Raw genomic sequence first — 16,475 nt, 5'->3', positions numbered from 1 at the left:
TGTCAAGTGCATGCTAATAAAACTATTTTTAAAAAGAAAATTAGTGTCATCGGCAGTATAACAAAAATATTCCTGACATTTTTCATATTTTGCAAAAGTAGGGAGAGAGAAGGAAATGCATAGAGATATTTGTGGTATGAGTACCTTAATGTCAAAACATATGGTTATATTGAGCAAAAAGGTAGAGAGCAAAAAGTTCCTAGAGAATGTATATAATCCTGGACTTACTGTGTTAGCAGCTAAGTTACTGTACTGTGTTCACCTGCTGCTACATGGGAATGCTAAACATTAATGTGTTAAAAAAAAAGATAAGATATGACTAAATAACAATCTGTGGATTATCAAGGGCTCATGAGGGAGGGGGAAGCGGGGAGGGAGGGGAAAAAAAAGAGGACCTGATGCAGAGGGCTTAAGTGGAGAGCAAATGCTTTGAGAGTGATTAGGGCAAAGAATGTACAGATGTGCTTTACACAATTGATGTATGTATATATGTAGATTGTGACAAGAGTTGTATGAGCCCCTAATAAATGTAAAAAAAGAAAAGAAAAAAAAGGAAATGATTAAGGCAAAGAATGTACAGAAGTGCTTTATACAATTGATGTATGTATTTGCATGGATTGTGATAAGAGTTGTATGAGCCCCTAATAAAATGTTTAAAAAAAAAAAAAGGTAAACCAGTAGAAATTTTGCATTAACTAACACTGTTCTAATATTTACCATGCAAACATAAATTAGGTCACGTTTTAAGAATACATTGTAGCACAGACTGTCCGAGAAGGGATAAGCAGAAGTATCAATGGAGTCAACGCTGTAAGGAATTTCTATCTTTGAATAATATTGCACCTTTTAGTCCCAAAGTGTTGAGTCTCTCGTTTCATAGAATAATTACTAAACTTTATGAATTTGGGCACTAAATTACTAGTCACAGCACAAAATCCCTAGTGGGCTTCTTGATGGAGACAGCATAATTATATATATCGTATATACTCATGTATAAGTCGAGTTTTTCAGCACAAAAAAATGTGCTGAAAAACTGGGGTTCAGCTTATACACGGGTCAGTGGTACCCCACCAAGGTGTAACATCTCACGGGTGATTGCCGTTCCTCCACTGTTCATTCAAAGCCCCGCTGACACTGCAGGGCTTTGAATGCTTGTTTACTCACATCTAACCAATCAGAGCCATCCTATGAAGTGGACAGCTCCAATTTGCAGAAGCACCCGTAGTGATTCACTTACGCAGGCAGCTGAACTGGTAAGGGTGTGTCTGTGGCTGCGCTCCGTCTCTCCCCTCTGTCTCTGTGTTAATTCACATCCTGCATTTCCCACCCTGGGCTTTTACTCGAGTCAATCAGTTTTTCTGGTTTCCCAGGTAATAATCAGGTACCTGGGCTTATACTCGGGTCAGCTTATATTCAAGTATATTATATATATAATTTGTTGTATACCCCAGCAATTCATTCAAATAGGTGAAGGAAAAATCACTCAGAAAAACATTAGAAGGAAAGGAGGAAAATGATGAAAGACTGAAGATAGCAAGTATATGATTAGTCAGAAAGGTCTTGTAGAGAACTCCTGAAGGCTATTTGCTTTTGAAATCTTGTACATACATACTTAAAAGCAAGTATAGAGGCATAGATATCAAGCCTACTGGTTACTCCATTACCCCAAGCATTGTCTCATGGCTGGCACAAACAGAGGTAAAGAGTGATAGAAGAAATAAGGGGGGGGAGAAATAACAAGGATTGGGCCATATGTGGAACTAAAGGTGGCATGGTAAAAGATTAAATGACAGCCACAGCCCAAAGTTCCTTCCTCAGGGGGCTTCTTCATGTAGACCACATACGTTAGCTATACATATGTAATTTGTTGTACAACCTATCAATTCAGCTAAATGGGTGAAGACATTTTATCCTGAAAGCAGTAAGAAGAGATTAAAGAATCTTAATAAATTAATACAAAAAGATTGTGGATAAATCAATCCACAATAATAAAGAGGGAGTACATCAGAAATAGGGTAAAAAGACAGACTATTAATAATTATACAGATTGAGAATGCTAAGGGTCTAAATGATAGGCAATGGGTGTAAGGGTGGTGACAAACAAAGAAAAGATGCTCAGATGACTGACTAATGCAGAGGATTGAAGAAGGGGAAGAGAAAGATCTGAAAGAGAAAGTTTTAAGCTTAGGCAATCAGGGAGTACCACTTCCCTAGCGAGGCACCACCGAGAGAGGAGTATGTTTGGGAGTGCCAAGTAAATTTAAAGGCAAGACAATATACATTATTCCCAGAATTAGGAATAAAATCAACTAAAGGGAACTAAAAGAAAACTGAAGGCTAAAAGAAAAAGAGACAAATAATATGTCAAAAATGGTGTTGGCAAAGAATATTAAATATACAGTTGACTGCCAGAAGGATGGGGCAGCCCTGGTCAAGTAGTGGGTTATATGTTGGCCTGCAAACTGCAAGGTCAGGAGTTCAAAACCACCAACTTCTCCGCGAGAAAAAAATGAGGCTTTCAACTCCTGTAAAGAGTTACAGTGTGAGAAACCCACAGCAGCAGTTCTAACCTGTCCTCTAGTGAGTGAGTGAGTGAGTAAAGGAGTGAGCCATCCAGAAAAACAAACCAATCTAGCTTGGAAGAAATAGTGCTCCTTAGAACAACGGTTCTCAACCTTCTTAATGCCATGACCCTTTAATACAGTTCCTCATGCTGTGGTGACCCTCCAACCATAAAATTATTTTCGTTGCTACTTCATAATGTTAATTTTGCTACTCTTATGAATTGGGCGACCCCTGTGAAAGGGTCATTCAACTCCCAAAGGGGCCGTGACCCACGGGTTGAAAACGGAGGGAGATAGGTGAATAAGTTATCAGGAAGGCCCAGTCCCTGGAGAAGGACATTAGGGTCAGCAGAAAAAAGGGAGACCCTTCACAGGACAGACTGACACAGCAGTTACAATACACTAGGTTCAAACCTAACAACTCAGAGGATGGCACAGGCCAAGAAGTGTTTCATTCTGTTGCATAGGTTGCTATGAACCAGAACCAATTCAATGCCAAATAACGTCAAAAATATTTTCAACCCTCAAATTAGCAGAACTTTCTACCACTTGTCCGTCAGCTTGTCTTTCTGTGGTGGCTTGTGTGGTGTTGATGTTGGAAGCCATGTCACTGGCTATTTCAAATGTCAGCAGGGTCACCCAAAGCAGACAGGTTTCCGAGGAGCTTCCAGACTAGGAAAAAAGAAGAACTCAGCTCCCACTTTGAAGGAAGAGCCGCTGGACACCTTCTATATAGCTTCAAAGCATTTTTAAATACTGAAAAGCCTAAACAAAGAAGGCAGAACATTGTCAAATGTAGTCCAGTGGCACTCAGACTGTCACTGAGCAGGAGCTGCTTTCTCAGAGCGACCCGTGGTGATGGGGTGGGGCAAAGGCCGTGAGAGTGGAGCTGACTGGATCTCATTTGCTGATGGGGCACGACTCAAGGTAAGGAGAAACAGGTGCTAAAACCTGCTAATGATCAAAACTTGGAATATGTGAAGTATGAATCTAAGAAAATTAGAAATCGTGAACAATGAAATGGAATGTATAAAGATCTGTATCTTAGGCATCAGTGAGCTGAAATGGCCGTGTGTGGAGCATTTTGAGTCAGAAAATTCTAAGGTTCACTGTGCTGGAAATAACAATCAAAAGGAAAAGCATGGCATTCTTTGTCCAAAAGGACAGTGTGAAATCCAGCATTACGTGCAGCAGATAGAATTACATTCATATACCTTCAAGGAAATCCAATCAATACAACTATTATCCAAATGTACGCACCAACAAAAGCTAGTGATGAAGAAACTGAAGAATCCTACCAAGCACTTTAGTCAGAACCTGACCATACATGCAATCAAGATGCACTGATAAATATTCGTGATGGGAATACAGAAATTGGGGGGTAGGGAGGAGGAAAGAACCATAGTTGGAAAATATGATCTTGGGGATAAAAATGAAGCATGATCGAATTTTGCAAAACCAATGACTTGTTCACAGCAAACACCTTTTTTCAACAACACATAAGGAAACTATACACATGGACTTACTTTCCCAGAAAGAACACACAGAAATCAAATCCCATTGGGAAGTGAGGCTGGAGAAGCTCAGCGGAACAGATCATCAATTGCTCATACATAGGTTCAGAATAAAGCTGAAGAATATTAAAAGTCCATGAGAACCAAAATACAACCATGAGTCTATCCCTCTTGAATTTCGAGAACATCTGTCTCAAAAACACATTTGATGCATTGAACACTAACAGAAGACCTGATGAGCTGTGGGGGGACATCAAGAACATCATTCGTGAAGAAAACAATAGGGCATTGAAAAAGGCAGAAAAGAGAGAAACTTACTCCTAATCGTAGAGTAGCTAAAACAAATGGAAGAAATGATGAAGTCAAAGAGCTGAACAGAAAACTTCAAGAGAAGACAAAGCCAAATAGTAATAATGAAATGTGCAAAATTCTAGAATTAGAAAAACAAAAGGGAGGTTCACATTTAGGTTAAACTGAAAGAACTAAATAGGACATTCAAGCCTCGAGGGGCAATCTTGAAAGATTCCACAGGCAAAATACTGAATGCTGCAGGAAGCATCGAGAGAAGATGGAATAATACAGAGTCACTGGACCAATAAGAACTCATCAACATTTTGCCATTTCAGAGGTAGCATATGAGCAAGAACCGATGATGAAGGAAACGTTTAAGCTGCACTGAAAACACTAGCAAGGAATTGATAAGACTGTAATGTTTCAACAAGCTAATGTAGCACTGGAAGCATTCATGCCTCTATGTCAGGAAAGTTTAAAGACAGCTACTTGGCCAATTGACTGCAATAGATCCAAGTTTGTACTCATTCCAAAGAAAGGTGAACAAATAGCTCCAACTACAGAACAGTGTCACTGATATCCCAGGCATGTAAAATTGTGCTGAAGATCATCCAACAAAACTTGCAGCAGTCTATTGACAGGAAGTTGCCAGCGGTTCAGACCAGATTCAGAAGAGATATCATTGCTGATGTCAGATGGATCTGGGTTGAAAGCTGAGAATAACAGAAAAATGTTTACTTGCACTTTATTGACTATGCCAAGGCACTGGATTCTGTGGATTGTAAAGAATTATGGATAATCTTAGAGAAGAATAGGAATTCCAGAACACTTGGTTGTGCTCCTATGGAATTTGTACATGGATCAAGAGGCCATTGTGAAAACAGAACAAAGTAATGCTGCATGGTTTTAAATCAGGAAAGGTGCATGACAGGGTTGTACCTCTCATCATACTTATTAAATCTGCATGCAGAGCAAATCACACACACACACACACACACACACACACACACACACACACACACACACACCTAGATTATATTAAGAAGACCGGGAAAAAATGGTGACCTGATAGGATTTACTTGGCCGGAGCTCCTGCTGCCAGACCAGAAAATTGGGAGGGAAAGAGGGACCAGATATAAAGCCAGTGCCAGACAGACGCAGTGTGCCGGCAAGGTGTGGGGAGCCAGTGGAGGGGTCTGAGGGCTCGGCCCCCATACCAGCTACGTGGACAACTGCCCCTCCCCTGAGAAGAATTTACTTGAGAGGACAGGACTGAGGCAGCAGCTAGAGGAGAGGAGCAGGTCCGATCAGAACAAATGAAGGGGGAGAAAGAGAGAGTGGAGCACATCCTGGCCCACCCGGCCTGGAGGACAATATCCCAGCTCTGAACAGCCAAAGAACAGAGTGGACAATATGACTGATCCCATTACGAGACTCACTGTCCCCCGATGGCCCAGGGCCCTAAGGGGGACAACACTGGAGACTCAGGGTCGGAACTGGCCCAGACTGACCCTGCGACACCGAGGCAAACCACTAAAAGCATGAGAGCAACTGTGGGAGCAAAGCAGGGAGCCCCAGAGGGAGGACAAGGGACAGACGCTGGGGCCAGAGCATGGTACCTGACTGAAGGACACACCTAGAGATCAGGGATCAGACCTTGATCTATTAACAGGTTTTCCTTTCTTTTTAAATATTTTTCTTTCAATTAATTTATTCTTCTGTGGGTAATTGGTTTTCTTTTTGTTGTCATCGCTGTGTTCTCACTCATTGTCTATCTTGCTATGGCTTGATTTTCGGTGCATATTATTATCTCTACAGATCTATCTAGATAAGATACACCAGGTGAATACGGGAGAGGGGGAGGTAGGGGTAAGGAGGTGGTGCTGACCAACCCAGGGACAGGGGCGCAACAAGTGATCCAAAATCAGTGGCAAGGAGGGTGTGAGAGGCCTGGTAGGGATTCAGCCAAGGGCAAGGTAACCGAGAGAAATTACTGAAACCCAAATGAAGGCCGAGCATGATAGTGGGACAAGAGGAAAGTAAAAGGAAATAGAGGAAAGAACTAGGTGACAAAGGGTATTTATAGAGGTCTAAAGACTGGAATGTACATATGTAAATATATTTATATGAGTGTGGGGAAACAGATCTATGTGCATATATTTATAGGTTTAGTATTAGGGCAGCAGGTAGACATTGGGTCTCCATTCAAGCACTTACTCAATGCAAGAACATGTTGTTTTATTAAATTGGCATTCCAGGATGCACACCTTCCCGACACGATTGCTGAAGAAAAATGTGTGCATAGCAAATGTGAAGAAAGCTGACAGTGCCCGCTATCAAAAGATATAGCATCTGGGGTCTTACAGGCTTGAAGACAAACAAGCGGCCATCTAGCTGAGAAGCTTCAAAGCCCACATGGAAGAAGCACACCAGCCTGTCTGACCACGAGGTGTAGAAGGGACCAGTTATCAAACATCAAAGAACTGAACATTGTATCAGTGGGTGCCCACCTTCCTGATACGATCACTGAAGACAAATGTGTGCATAAGCAAATGTGCTGAAGAAAGTTGATGGTGCCCGGCTATCAAAAGATATAGCGTCTGGGGTCTTAAAGGCTTGAAGATAAACAAGCGGCCATCTAGCTGAGAAGCAGCAAAGCCCACATGGAAGAAACACACCAGCCTGTGTGACCACGAGCTGTTGAAGTGATCAGGTATAAAGTATCAAGGAACAAAAAGTCATATCATTGTAAATGTGGGTGAATGCAGAGTGGAGACTCAAAGTCCATCAGTAGGCAACCAGACACCCCCTTACTGAAGGGTTGTGGGAGATGAGCCAGTCAGGGTGCAGGGTAGCAACGATGAGACATCTAACTTTCCTCTAGTTCTTAAATGCTTCCTCCCCCACCACTATCATGATCCCAATTCTACCTTATAAATCTGGCTAGACCAGAGGATGTACATTGGTACAGATAGCAACTGGAAACACAGGGAACCCAAGACTGATGACTCCTTCAGGACCAGCGGTGAGAGTGGCGATGCCTGGAGGGTGGAGGGAATATGGGGTAGAAAGGGGTAACTGATTACAAGAATCTACGTATAGCCTCCTCCCTGGGGGACAGACAGCAGAGAAGAGGGCGGGGGAGATGTCGGACAGTGTAACATATGACAAAATAATAACTTATGAATTATGAAGGGTTCATGAGGTAGGGGGGTGTAGGGAGAGGGGGCAAATGAGAAGTCGATATTAAGGGCTCAAGTAGAAGGCAAATGTTTTGAGAATGATGATGGCAACAAATATACATATGTGATTGACACAATGGATGTATGGATTGTGATAAGAATTGTATGAGCCCCCAATAAAATGATTTTTTTTAAAAGAATGTGGCATTAAGATTAGAGAAAGGCTTATTAAGAACCTGCAATATGTAGATGATATAACCAACCTTGTTTGCTCAGAGTGAGGACTTGAAGATCAAAGATTTGCTGATCAAGAGCAAGGATTGCAGCCTCCAGTATGGATTAGAACAATGCAAAGAAAATAAAGTCTTCAAAAGTGGACCAATAGGTAACATCATGATAAATGGAAAAAGGATGAAGCTGCCTAGCATTTTGTTTCTTGAATCCACAATCAATACTCACCGAAGCAGCAGTCAAGAGATCAAAAGACAAGTTGCATTAAGCAAATCTGCTGCACACATTTCTTTAGGGTATTCAATTGCAAGGATGTTACTTTAAGGAACAAGGTATGCTATATGTCATAGGCTGGACTCAAGCCATGGTCATTTTAATTGCCTCACATGCATATGAAAATTGAATACTGAATAAAGAAGACTGAAGAATAGATGCATTTGAAGTAACATGGCACCTGGAAAAAGATAGGGTAGAGATTATCAGCCTGTCAATCAGCTCACAGCTTGGCGACCTCCTTTGGAGGCATGACTAAGAGCCCTGTGATGCTTCCACCGCCACTGGATCTACACTCTGCACCCACCGGCCTGTGATCTCCCTGCGTGCTGCATCACTGCATGTGGCTGCGTGAGTCTGAAGAGGGACTTATGGACGAGTATTGGACTTACGAACTTAAGTTAGACTGGGCTGAGATGTTTTCTAGAATATATATTACTTCTTGATATAAAGCTCTTTGTTACACATAGATGAGTGACACTGGATTTGTTTTTCTAGTCGATCTGGCAAAACACAATGGACTACGAAAAGGACAAACCAATCTTAGTAGTACGGCCAGAGTGTTCCTTAGAGGCAAGAATGGCGAGACTTCGTCCTACATATTTTGGCCATGTTGTGAGGAGAGAAGGATCCCTGGAGAAGGACCTCATGTTTGGTAAAGTGAAAAAGAGGAACGCCTTGAAGGGAAGGACTGACACAGTGGCTGCAGCAGTGGGCTCAAGTACAGAAACAATTGCCAGGATGGCACAGACTGGGCTGTGCTTCCTTCTGCTGGGCTGAAGGTCACTATGGGTTGGAGTTGACTTGATGGCACCTAACATCAGCAGGACTTTAATGTATCAAAATAGAATTTTCTGTGTTACAGTCAAGACTTCCAAATATTTGCCCCAGTAAGTTTCAGAAATGCTCCATATCATGTTCTAGGCCCCAACCGTGGAGAAACAGTGTAGCACAGTGATCAAGAGGCTGGCTGTAGTGTCAGACTACCTAATTCCAAGCTCTAGTACTAGTTACTAAAGTTACACACTTCAAGTTTTGTCAGTAGAAAATGGGGCTAATAATAGCTACTTCATAAAGTTGAAGAGTAAATGAATAATCCATGTAAAATATTTAGCATTCTTTGTTTTCTTACTGCCATCGAGCCAATTCTGACATAATAGCAACCAGATAGGACAGGCTAGAACTGTCCCTGTAGGTTTCCTAGACAACCTTTTTACAGGAGTAAAAAGCCTCATCATTCTCCTGCAGAGCTGCTGGTGGTTTTGAACAGATAACCTTGTAGTTAGCAGGCCAGTGAGTAAACACTACACCAACAGTGCTCCTTTTCTCTCTCAAAAAACAAGCGAAGGAACTAACTCACTAACATCAAGTCGATGCTGACTCATAAGTGACCCTACTGGACAGGGTAGAACTGCTCCTGTGAGTTTCTACAACTGGAACTCTTTATAGGAGTAGAAAGCCTGGTCTTTCAAACTGTAGGGTGGCTGGTGATTTTGAACAGCTGACCTTAAGGATCATAGACCAAAGCGTTACCAACTATGAGCCACCAGGGCTTATTAGGACCTCTTAAAAATCTCTCTTCTATGAAACCATTTTTGACTACATAAATGACCATGAAATGATTTTCCTACTCTACCCGATCCACATTCACGATCTGCTGGCACAATTCTACACATTTTCTTTTCTTTAGAAAATGTCTATTCTTTCACCTAGCATCTTATTCGTGTCTCCACTGATAGTATAATTTGTTTAATCTTTCATCCATCTTGTTTGTAAGAAGATAGGAGTAACATCCCACCCCACTGTTTTGGAAGTAAGTACTCACAATTACTTAGTTCCAGAGATAAGTTGTGGTATAAGGTTCTAATGGACAAGCCAACATCAGATATAAGATCTAGTCTTAGTTGTACCTAAATCTAAAATAAAGGCATCTATTTGATAAGGTGTGACTTCAGTTCACCCTTTAATCACATCTCTAGTACTCCCTTTTCTCTCAAATTCTTAGCAGTTCTACTAATTTATCAAAAAGAAAACTCACTTTCACTGCCATTGAGTTCTTACTCATGGCAACCCCATAGGATAGGGTAGAACTAATTTACCTTTTGGTTTCCAAGATTTTAAATCCTTATGGGAGTAGACAGCCTCATCTTTCTCCAGTGAAATGAATGGCTGGTGGGTTCGAACCACGGACCTCGTGGTCAGCAATCAGTGTGTTACCCAAAATGCCACCAAGCATCCTTTCTCTGTATATATCAGAACTGCTCAATGACTTCTCTCAGGACTGCCCCTCCTACAATACTTTCCCAGGACTACTTTCTTTTGTCAAGATAGTTCACTCCCATCCATCAGGAGTCAACTGGAACCATCTCCTCAGACCCTCGGCTCCAAATTATGGTCTTTTCACACATTCACAATGTACCTATGTCATAACTCTTACAGAGATAATGCATTGCAATGATTCATCTACTCTTCTATCATCCCTCACTAGACTATCAACTCCTTGAAGGTACAAAATGGATTTTTTTTCTTCCCTTTTGTACCCCTAAGAGAGTACTACCGTGTTGGTTGGGCACATCATTTTAGATACCCTTGTGCAAGCTATACAACCACTCACCTTGTTACCTCCTCTACAATACTTACTCCTCGGGTCGTGGGGATAATACTATACCTTGCTTATCAAACCATTAATAAGGGCTAAATGAGGTATCATGAAACTGTCAGTATAGTGACTGCTGCACAAAAATACCTGGTAAATACCTATTTCATGCCTTGGGTATACCAATGTACCCTGGAAAGAGTGATGTGGCTGTGACCAATATTTTCAAGCACCTATGTTGTCCTTTCCAGACATCCAAATAATTGCTGTGGACCTATCATGTGCAGGAGTCCTTGCTAAATGTCACTGAGCTTCCAGAACATAGTAAGAGGCCAGTAACAAGACAAAAACCTGCACAAATAGCCAAAAAAGCAAAATAAGTTATTAGCTCTTCTGTACAATCAATGTAAGTATTTTGCAAAACTATGTTAAGGTTTGCTTTACAGCAGTAGTAGCTTCAAGAAAAACTACTGCTGGACAGTGTTAACAATGAATTACCACTAAATGAACCAAGAACAGGGGACAGTGTTAACAATGAACTACCACTAAATGGGCCAAGAACAGGAAATGGCTCTCCAAACTCCTGTTGCTATTTCTAAATTTCACTTTTGCTTAAGATACATTTTTCACAAAGGAGATTTTAACCCGGACAAAGCCCTGTCTGAATTAAATGGAAATGCCACAGATTATTTCTTTTCCAGTTAGTATTTAATTGTGAGGTTCTGAAAAATGGTACGAGCTTTGTCTGTTCCTTACTAAACAGAAGAACAAACAGCCATTCCCCCTCCACTTTCCCTTTTTGACAGGATAAAATGCACATTTCATCACCCGGGCCCCTTAACAAGAACTACAGAATTGCAGTTCATGTTACCTAGATGTAGAAAAGGAGACTATAAAGTCCCAGTGAAGTTTGTACATTCCATTCATTACTATTAGTAATGAATTAGTAGCTGGGGGAAATAACGGGCTTTCTACTCTTATAAACAACTACAGTCTTAGAAACTCACAGGGGCAGTTAGTTCTACTTGTCTTATAGAGTCGCTATGAGTCGGCATCGACTCGATAGCCATCAGTTTGGTTCTTGATTTTTATTAGTAGCTGCAGAGACCTCTAGCGCTGCCTGGATATGCCAAGTTTGCAAACAGTACCTGGTCATGTCACCTTAACGAGACAATGGCAACAAGCTGAGTGGCAACTGAGTGACCGACCGCGACGAAATGTTTACAGTTTTGCAACACTTGGAAATCCTGCTAGCTTGGAACAAGGTCGACTGAGTCTACCTATGCAATTTATTTCCGTAAAACACTCCACGGGAATTACCAACCTATGCATACCCAACTGCAAGAAGGGCTAAGAAAACAGGTCCCATAGGCGAAGGTCGGGACAAGCTAGCTCTCTTCCAAAGGCCTCAACACAATAGATGGTAAACTATTGTCCACCTTCTGCCGGCTGAAATGCAAGCAGGAATACAAGTGGGAGCTGGAAGAGCCCGGGATGACTGGTCCGAAGGACGGCCCTGGGACATAAGAAAATGGTCCAGACGCGCCCTCCCCTCCCCCCACCCCCAACAAAGTCCGTTATGGCTGGCCCCCTCCCCCATCCCCTGCCCCCCGGTGCCGCCGCCGCCGCCGCCGGCCTGGGCCCGGTTTGCGGAGGTAGGCGTGGGGACCCGCAGAGGCGCAGCCCTCAGGGCGGCGGCACCGAGGACGCTGAGCTGGGCGGAGGTGAAGGGCAGTGGGCGCGAGCGGCGGCCGACCCTTCGGCGGCGCGGGTCCCGGGCCGGGGCGGCCGCCGCAGCATCCCAGTCCGCGCGGCCCCGACCCGCCCGCGGCCCCCGCCTCGGCTCCACATCCCCTCGGCGCCGACACCAGGCCGCGCCCGCGTGACGGGGCCGAAAAGCCCGGCATTGCCGGGGCCCGGAGCCGGCAGCTCGGAGGGCGGCTGCAGCCTGGCGCTGGCCCCGCCGCCCGCTCCGCCCGGCCGCTGGCCGCGGTGACCGGGGGCCGGAGGGAACGAGCCGGCGCCGGCCCCTGCCCCTCCCGCGGCGGCCGGACCTGCGGAGCCAGGCGGGTCAGCGGTGGGTGGGAGGCGGGCGCTAGGCCGCGGAAGCACACTCACTTCCACATCGCGGCCCTTATTCTTGAAGCTCTTGATGCGGTGGTTCTCCAAGCCAGGGTGCTCAGCCATAGCTGCGCGCGGCTCCGGCGGCGGCTACTCCTACGGCGGCGGCGGCGGCGGCGGATCTCCGCGCGGGAGGGGGAGGGGGAAGAGTGAGGGGGAGGGGAGGGGGAGGGGGTGAAGGAGAGCACGTTCCGTGACGCCTGCGAGCGCGAGGCAGCAGTCAAGCTGGGGGAGCGGCGCGCCGGCGGACGCGCGGGGAGGGGCGGGGCGGGGCGGGGCGGGAACCGTGCTGAAGAGCGGCGCGCGCCCGCGGACGCGCGGGGAGGGGCGGGGCGGGAACCGTGCTGAAGAGCGGCGCGCGCCCGCGGAGGCCAGGGCACGTGACCGGGAGGGGGCATGGCCTGCATGCTCTGCCGGCTGGTTCTTGGAATCTTGGGGTGAGCGCCCCTGACCTGGGGGAGGACTCCCCATAAACCCTCAGAACTGCATATTATGTGCCGCAAATGGAGCCGGACCTAGCGGCTTTTACCACCGTCTAGACGCCACCGACTAGCAGAAACTACAATTCCCATCATGCCCGGCTCCGGCTGAGAGAAATCCTCCTGAGTGTAGGAGTTGTGCGTTGGGCTGTTAACTTCAAGATCAGCAGTTCGAAGTCAACACTCCTCACCTGGTGAAGGAGAGGGCTTTCTACTCCCAGTAAAGTGTTACCGTCTTGGAAACCCACCAGGGCAGTTCTTTCCTGTCTGCAGGGTCGCTAGCAGTTGTCATCAACCGGATGGCAGGTATTGGGTTAGTAGTTATGAAAACGAGAATACCAGGATACATTGGCGCTGAGTGCTGGCATGAAGCCCCGCCCTTAACCCCGCCTCTGAGCGGGAGAGGGAGGAGCTTCCCCCCAGGTGCACCTTAAGTGGGTTGAGTGGGAAGGGAGGGGGCATGGCTTCCTGGACGGTCCCCATTAGCTGAGAAAATTAACAGAGTTCTGGTATGTGCTTTGCTCACTCTTTTTTCTCGGGTCTCCTCCAATAGCAGCTATCTTCATTGGCTGTTTCCTTGTCCTGCTTTGGTTTTAGAAACATTTATTTTCACCTGACACATACTTAATATCTGCATGTGATATATGGGTTCACGTATGTCACTTGACTACCTGGGCCAGAATGTAAACTTGAGTTCAGGGATTTTGATTGGTTTATTGCTGAATCCCTCGCATCAAAACAGTGCTTAGCAGGTCGAAGGTACTCAGTTAATGAATTGTGAGACTTTTCCTATATCGTGATTTCTTCATATAACATGCCTGGTTCTGTAGCCTCCTCTCTGTGGCAATACTTGTGTCCCCAACATCTCTTGGTCTACTCCAGCATACATAAAAATTATTTCCGGGGGGGGGAGGAAAGGGGGGAAAAGGGTAGAAATGTGTAGTGGGGGAATAGGGCACTCACCCACCCAATGGGAGGGTATTGCTTATATCTCCACAGAGAAAGAGGGGCCAGACTTAAATCCAGTGTTCTGGGATGCAAATGCAGTCTGCCTGCAAGGAGAGGGGAGCCAGTGGAGGGACCTGAGGGCTCAGGCCCCCATACCAGCTACATAGACAACTGCCTCTCCACCCTGAAGAATTTACTTTAGAGGACAGCACTGAAGCTGCAGCTTGGGGAGAGGGTCATGTCTGATCAGAGAACAGGGGAGCAAATGAATGGGCAGGAAGAGAGACTGGAGCACATCCTGGCCCACCAAGCCTGGAGGACGATATCCCTGCTCAGAAGAGCCAATGCACAGAGAAGACCATATGGCTGATCCCACTATGAGACATGACAACGTACCTCGCTGACCCATGGCCCTACGGGGGACAACACTGGAGACTCAGTGTCAGGATTGACCCAGTCTGACCTGTTGACACCCAGGCAAATCGCTAAAGGCATGCAGCAGAGCAAGGGGGGCGGGGCGCGGGGAGCAGAGCAGGAAGCTCCCTAGAGAGTGCAAAGCATAGAATTTGGGGCCAGAGCGTGGCACCCCATCAGACTCAACTGAAGGACACTCCTAGAGGTCAAAAAACAGACCTGATCTATTTATAGGTTTTTCTTTTTTCCTTTTAAAAAATTTTATTTATTGGTCATTGGTTTTCTTTGTTGTTGTCATCGTTGTGTTCTCTTTTGTTGCTCTGTCTTGCTATGCCTTGTTTTTTGGTGCATATTATTATCTCTGCAGATCTATCTAGATAAGCTAGGCTGGATGAAGGGTCTGGAGGAGAAAACAACAGAACAGATGGTTCCCGGGGGACTTGAAAAAGGGGAAGGTCGAGGAAAGGAGGTGGTGTTAACCAACCCAAGGTAAAGGGAACAACAAGTGATCCAAAATTAGTGACAAGAAGGGTGTGAGAGACCTGGTAGGGATTCAGCAAGGGCAATGTAACTGAGAGAAATTATTGAAATGCAAATGAAGACTAAGCATGATAGTAGGACAGGAGGGAAGTAAAAGGAAATAGAGTAATGAGCTAGGAGGCAAAGGAAATTTATAGGGGTCTAAATACAGGCATGTACATATGTAAATATATTTATATAGGATGATGGGGAAATAGATCTACGTGCATATATTTATAGGTTTAGTATTAAGGCAACAGATGGACATTGGGCCTCCACTCACATACTCCCTCAATGAAAGAACACTGTTCGATTAAATTGGAATTCCATGTTGCACACCTTCCCGACACAATCATTGAAGACAAAGGTGTGCATAAGCAAATGTGGTGATGAAAGCTGATGGAGTCCAGCTATCAAAAGATATAGCAGCTGGGGTCTTACAGGCTTGAAGATAAACAAGCGGCCATCTAGCTGAGAAGCAACGAAGCCCACATGGAAGAAGCACACCAGCCTGTGTGAAGGGATCAGGTATCAGGCTTCAAAGAACAAAAAATCATATCAGTGTGGATGAGGGTGAGTACAGAGTAGAGACCCAAAGCCCATCTGTAGGCAACTGGACACCCCCTTACAGAAGGGTCGCAAGGAGGAGACGAGCCAGTCAGTGTGAAGTATAGCAACGATGGAACATACAACTTTCCTCTAGTTCCTAAATGCTTCCCCTCGGCCCCCCCCCCCCAGTATCATACCTTACAAATCTGGCTAGACCAGAGTATGTACACTGGTACAGATAGAAAGCAGAAACACAGGGAATCCAGGACAGATGATCCCTTCAAAACCAGTGCTGAGAGTGCCATACCGGAGTGTAGAGGGAAGATGGGGTAGAAAAGGGTAACCTATTATAAGGATCTACATATAACCTCCTCTCTGTGGGATGGACAAACAAAAGTGGGTAAAGGGAGACATTGGACAGTGTAAGACACGGCAAAATAATTTTTAAATTATCAAGGGTTTATGAAGGAGGGGGAGGGATGTCAAAAAATGAGCTGATACCAAGGGTTTAAGTGGAAAGCAAATATTTTGAGAATGATGAGGACAATGAATGTAGAAACGTGCTTGACACAAAATAGTCCAGGTGTTCATGAACTTCTGGTCTTCAGTTTGCATCCTATGATCCAGTACTCATTGGGGGAGGGGGTGTCATCTAAGATTTAGAATAGATGGCTTAAGCCCTATTTCTTTAGGGGATAGGAATTGCATGTTTACCACCCCTAACTCACTGAGGATGGAAAGATAGAAACTTCTGGACTGCTGTTTAATTTGTGTTACTACCATATATACTTGGG

General features: G+C 44.9%; 1 protein-coding gene across 1 annotated transcript in view; it reads right to left on the bottom strand.

Annotated features, from left to right (window-relative positions):
- The window catches only part of KPNA3 (karyopherin subunit alpha 3), an 82,061-nt gene extending 69,134 nt beyond the window's left edge, over window positions 1-12,927 (bottom strand). Inside the window, exon 1 of the mRNA XM_075533271.1 lies at window positions 12,770-12,927. Within this exon, the coding sequence (XP_075389386.1) occupies window positions 12,770-12,838 (69 nt within the window). The 5' untranslated portion in view covers window positions 12,839-12,927. The remainder of the gene's footprint in view (window positions 1-12,769) is intronic.
- Window positions 12,928-16,475: the final 3,548 nt, after the last annotated feature.

The sequence above is a fragment of the Tenrec ecaudatus genome, chromosome 15, assembly GCF_050624435.1.
Source record: "Tenrec ecaudatus isolate mTenEca1 chromosome 15, mTenEca1.hap1, whole genome shotgun sequence".
Classification (NCBI taxonomy): Eukaryota; Metazoa; Chordata; class Mammalia; order Afrosoricida; family Tenrecidae; genus Tenrec; species Tenrec ecaudatus.
This window is presented reverse-complemented; position numbering and strand designations above follow the sequence as displayed.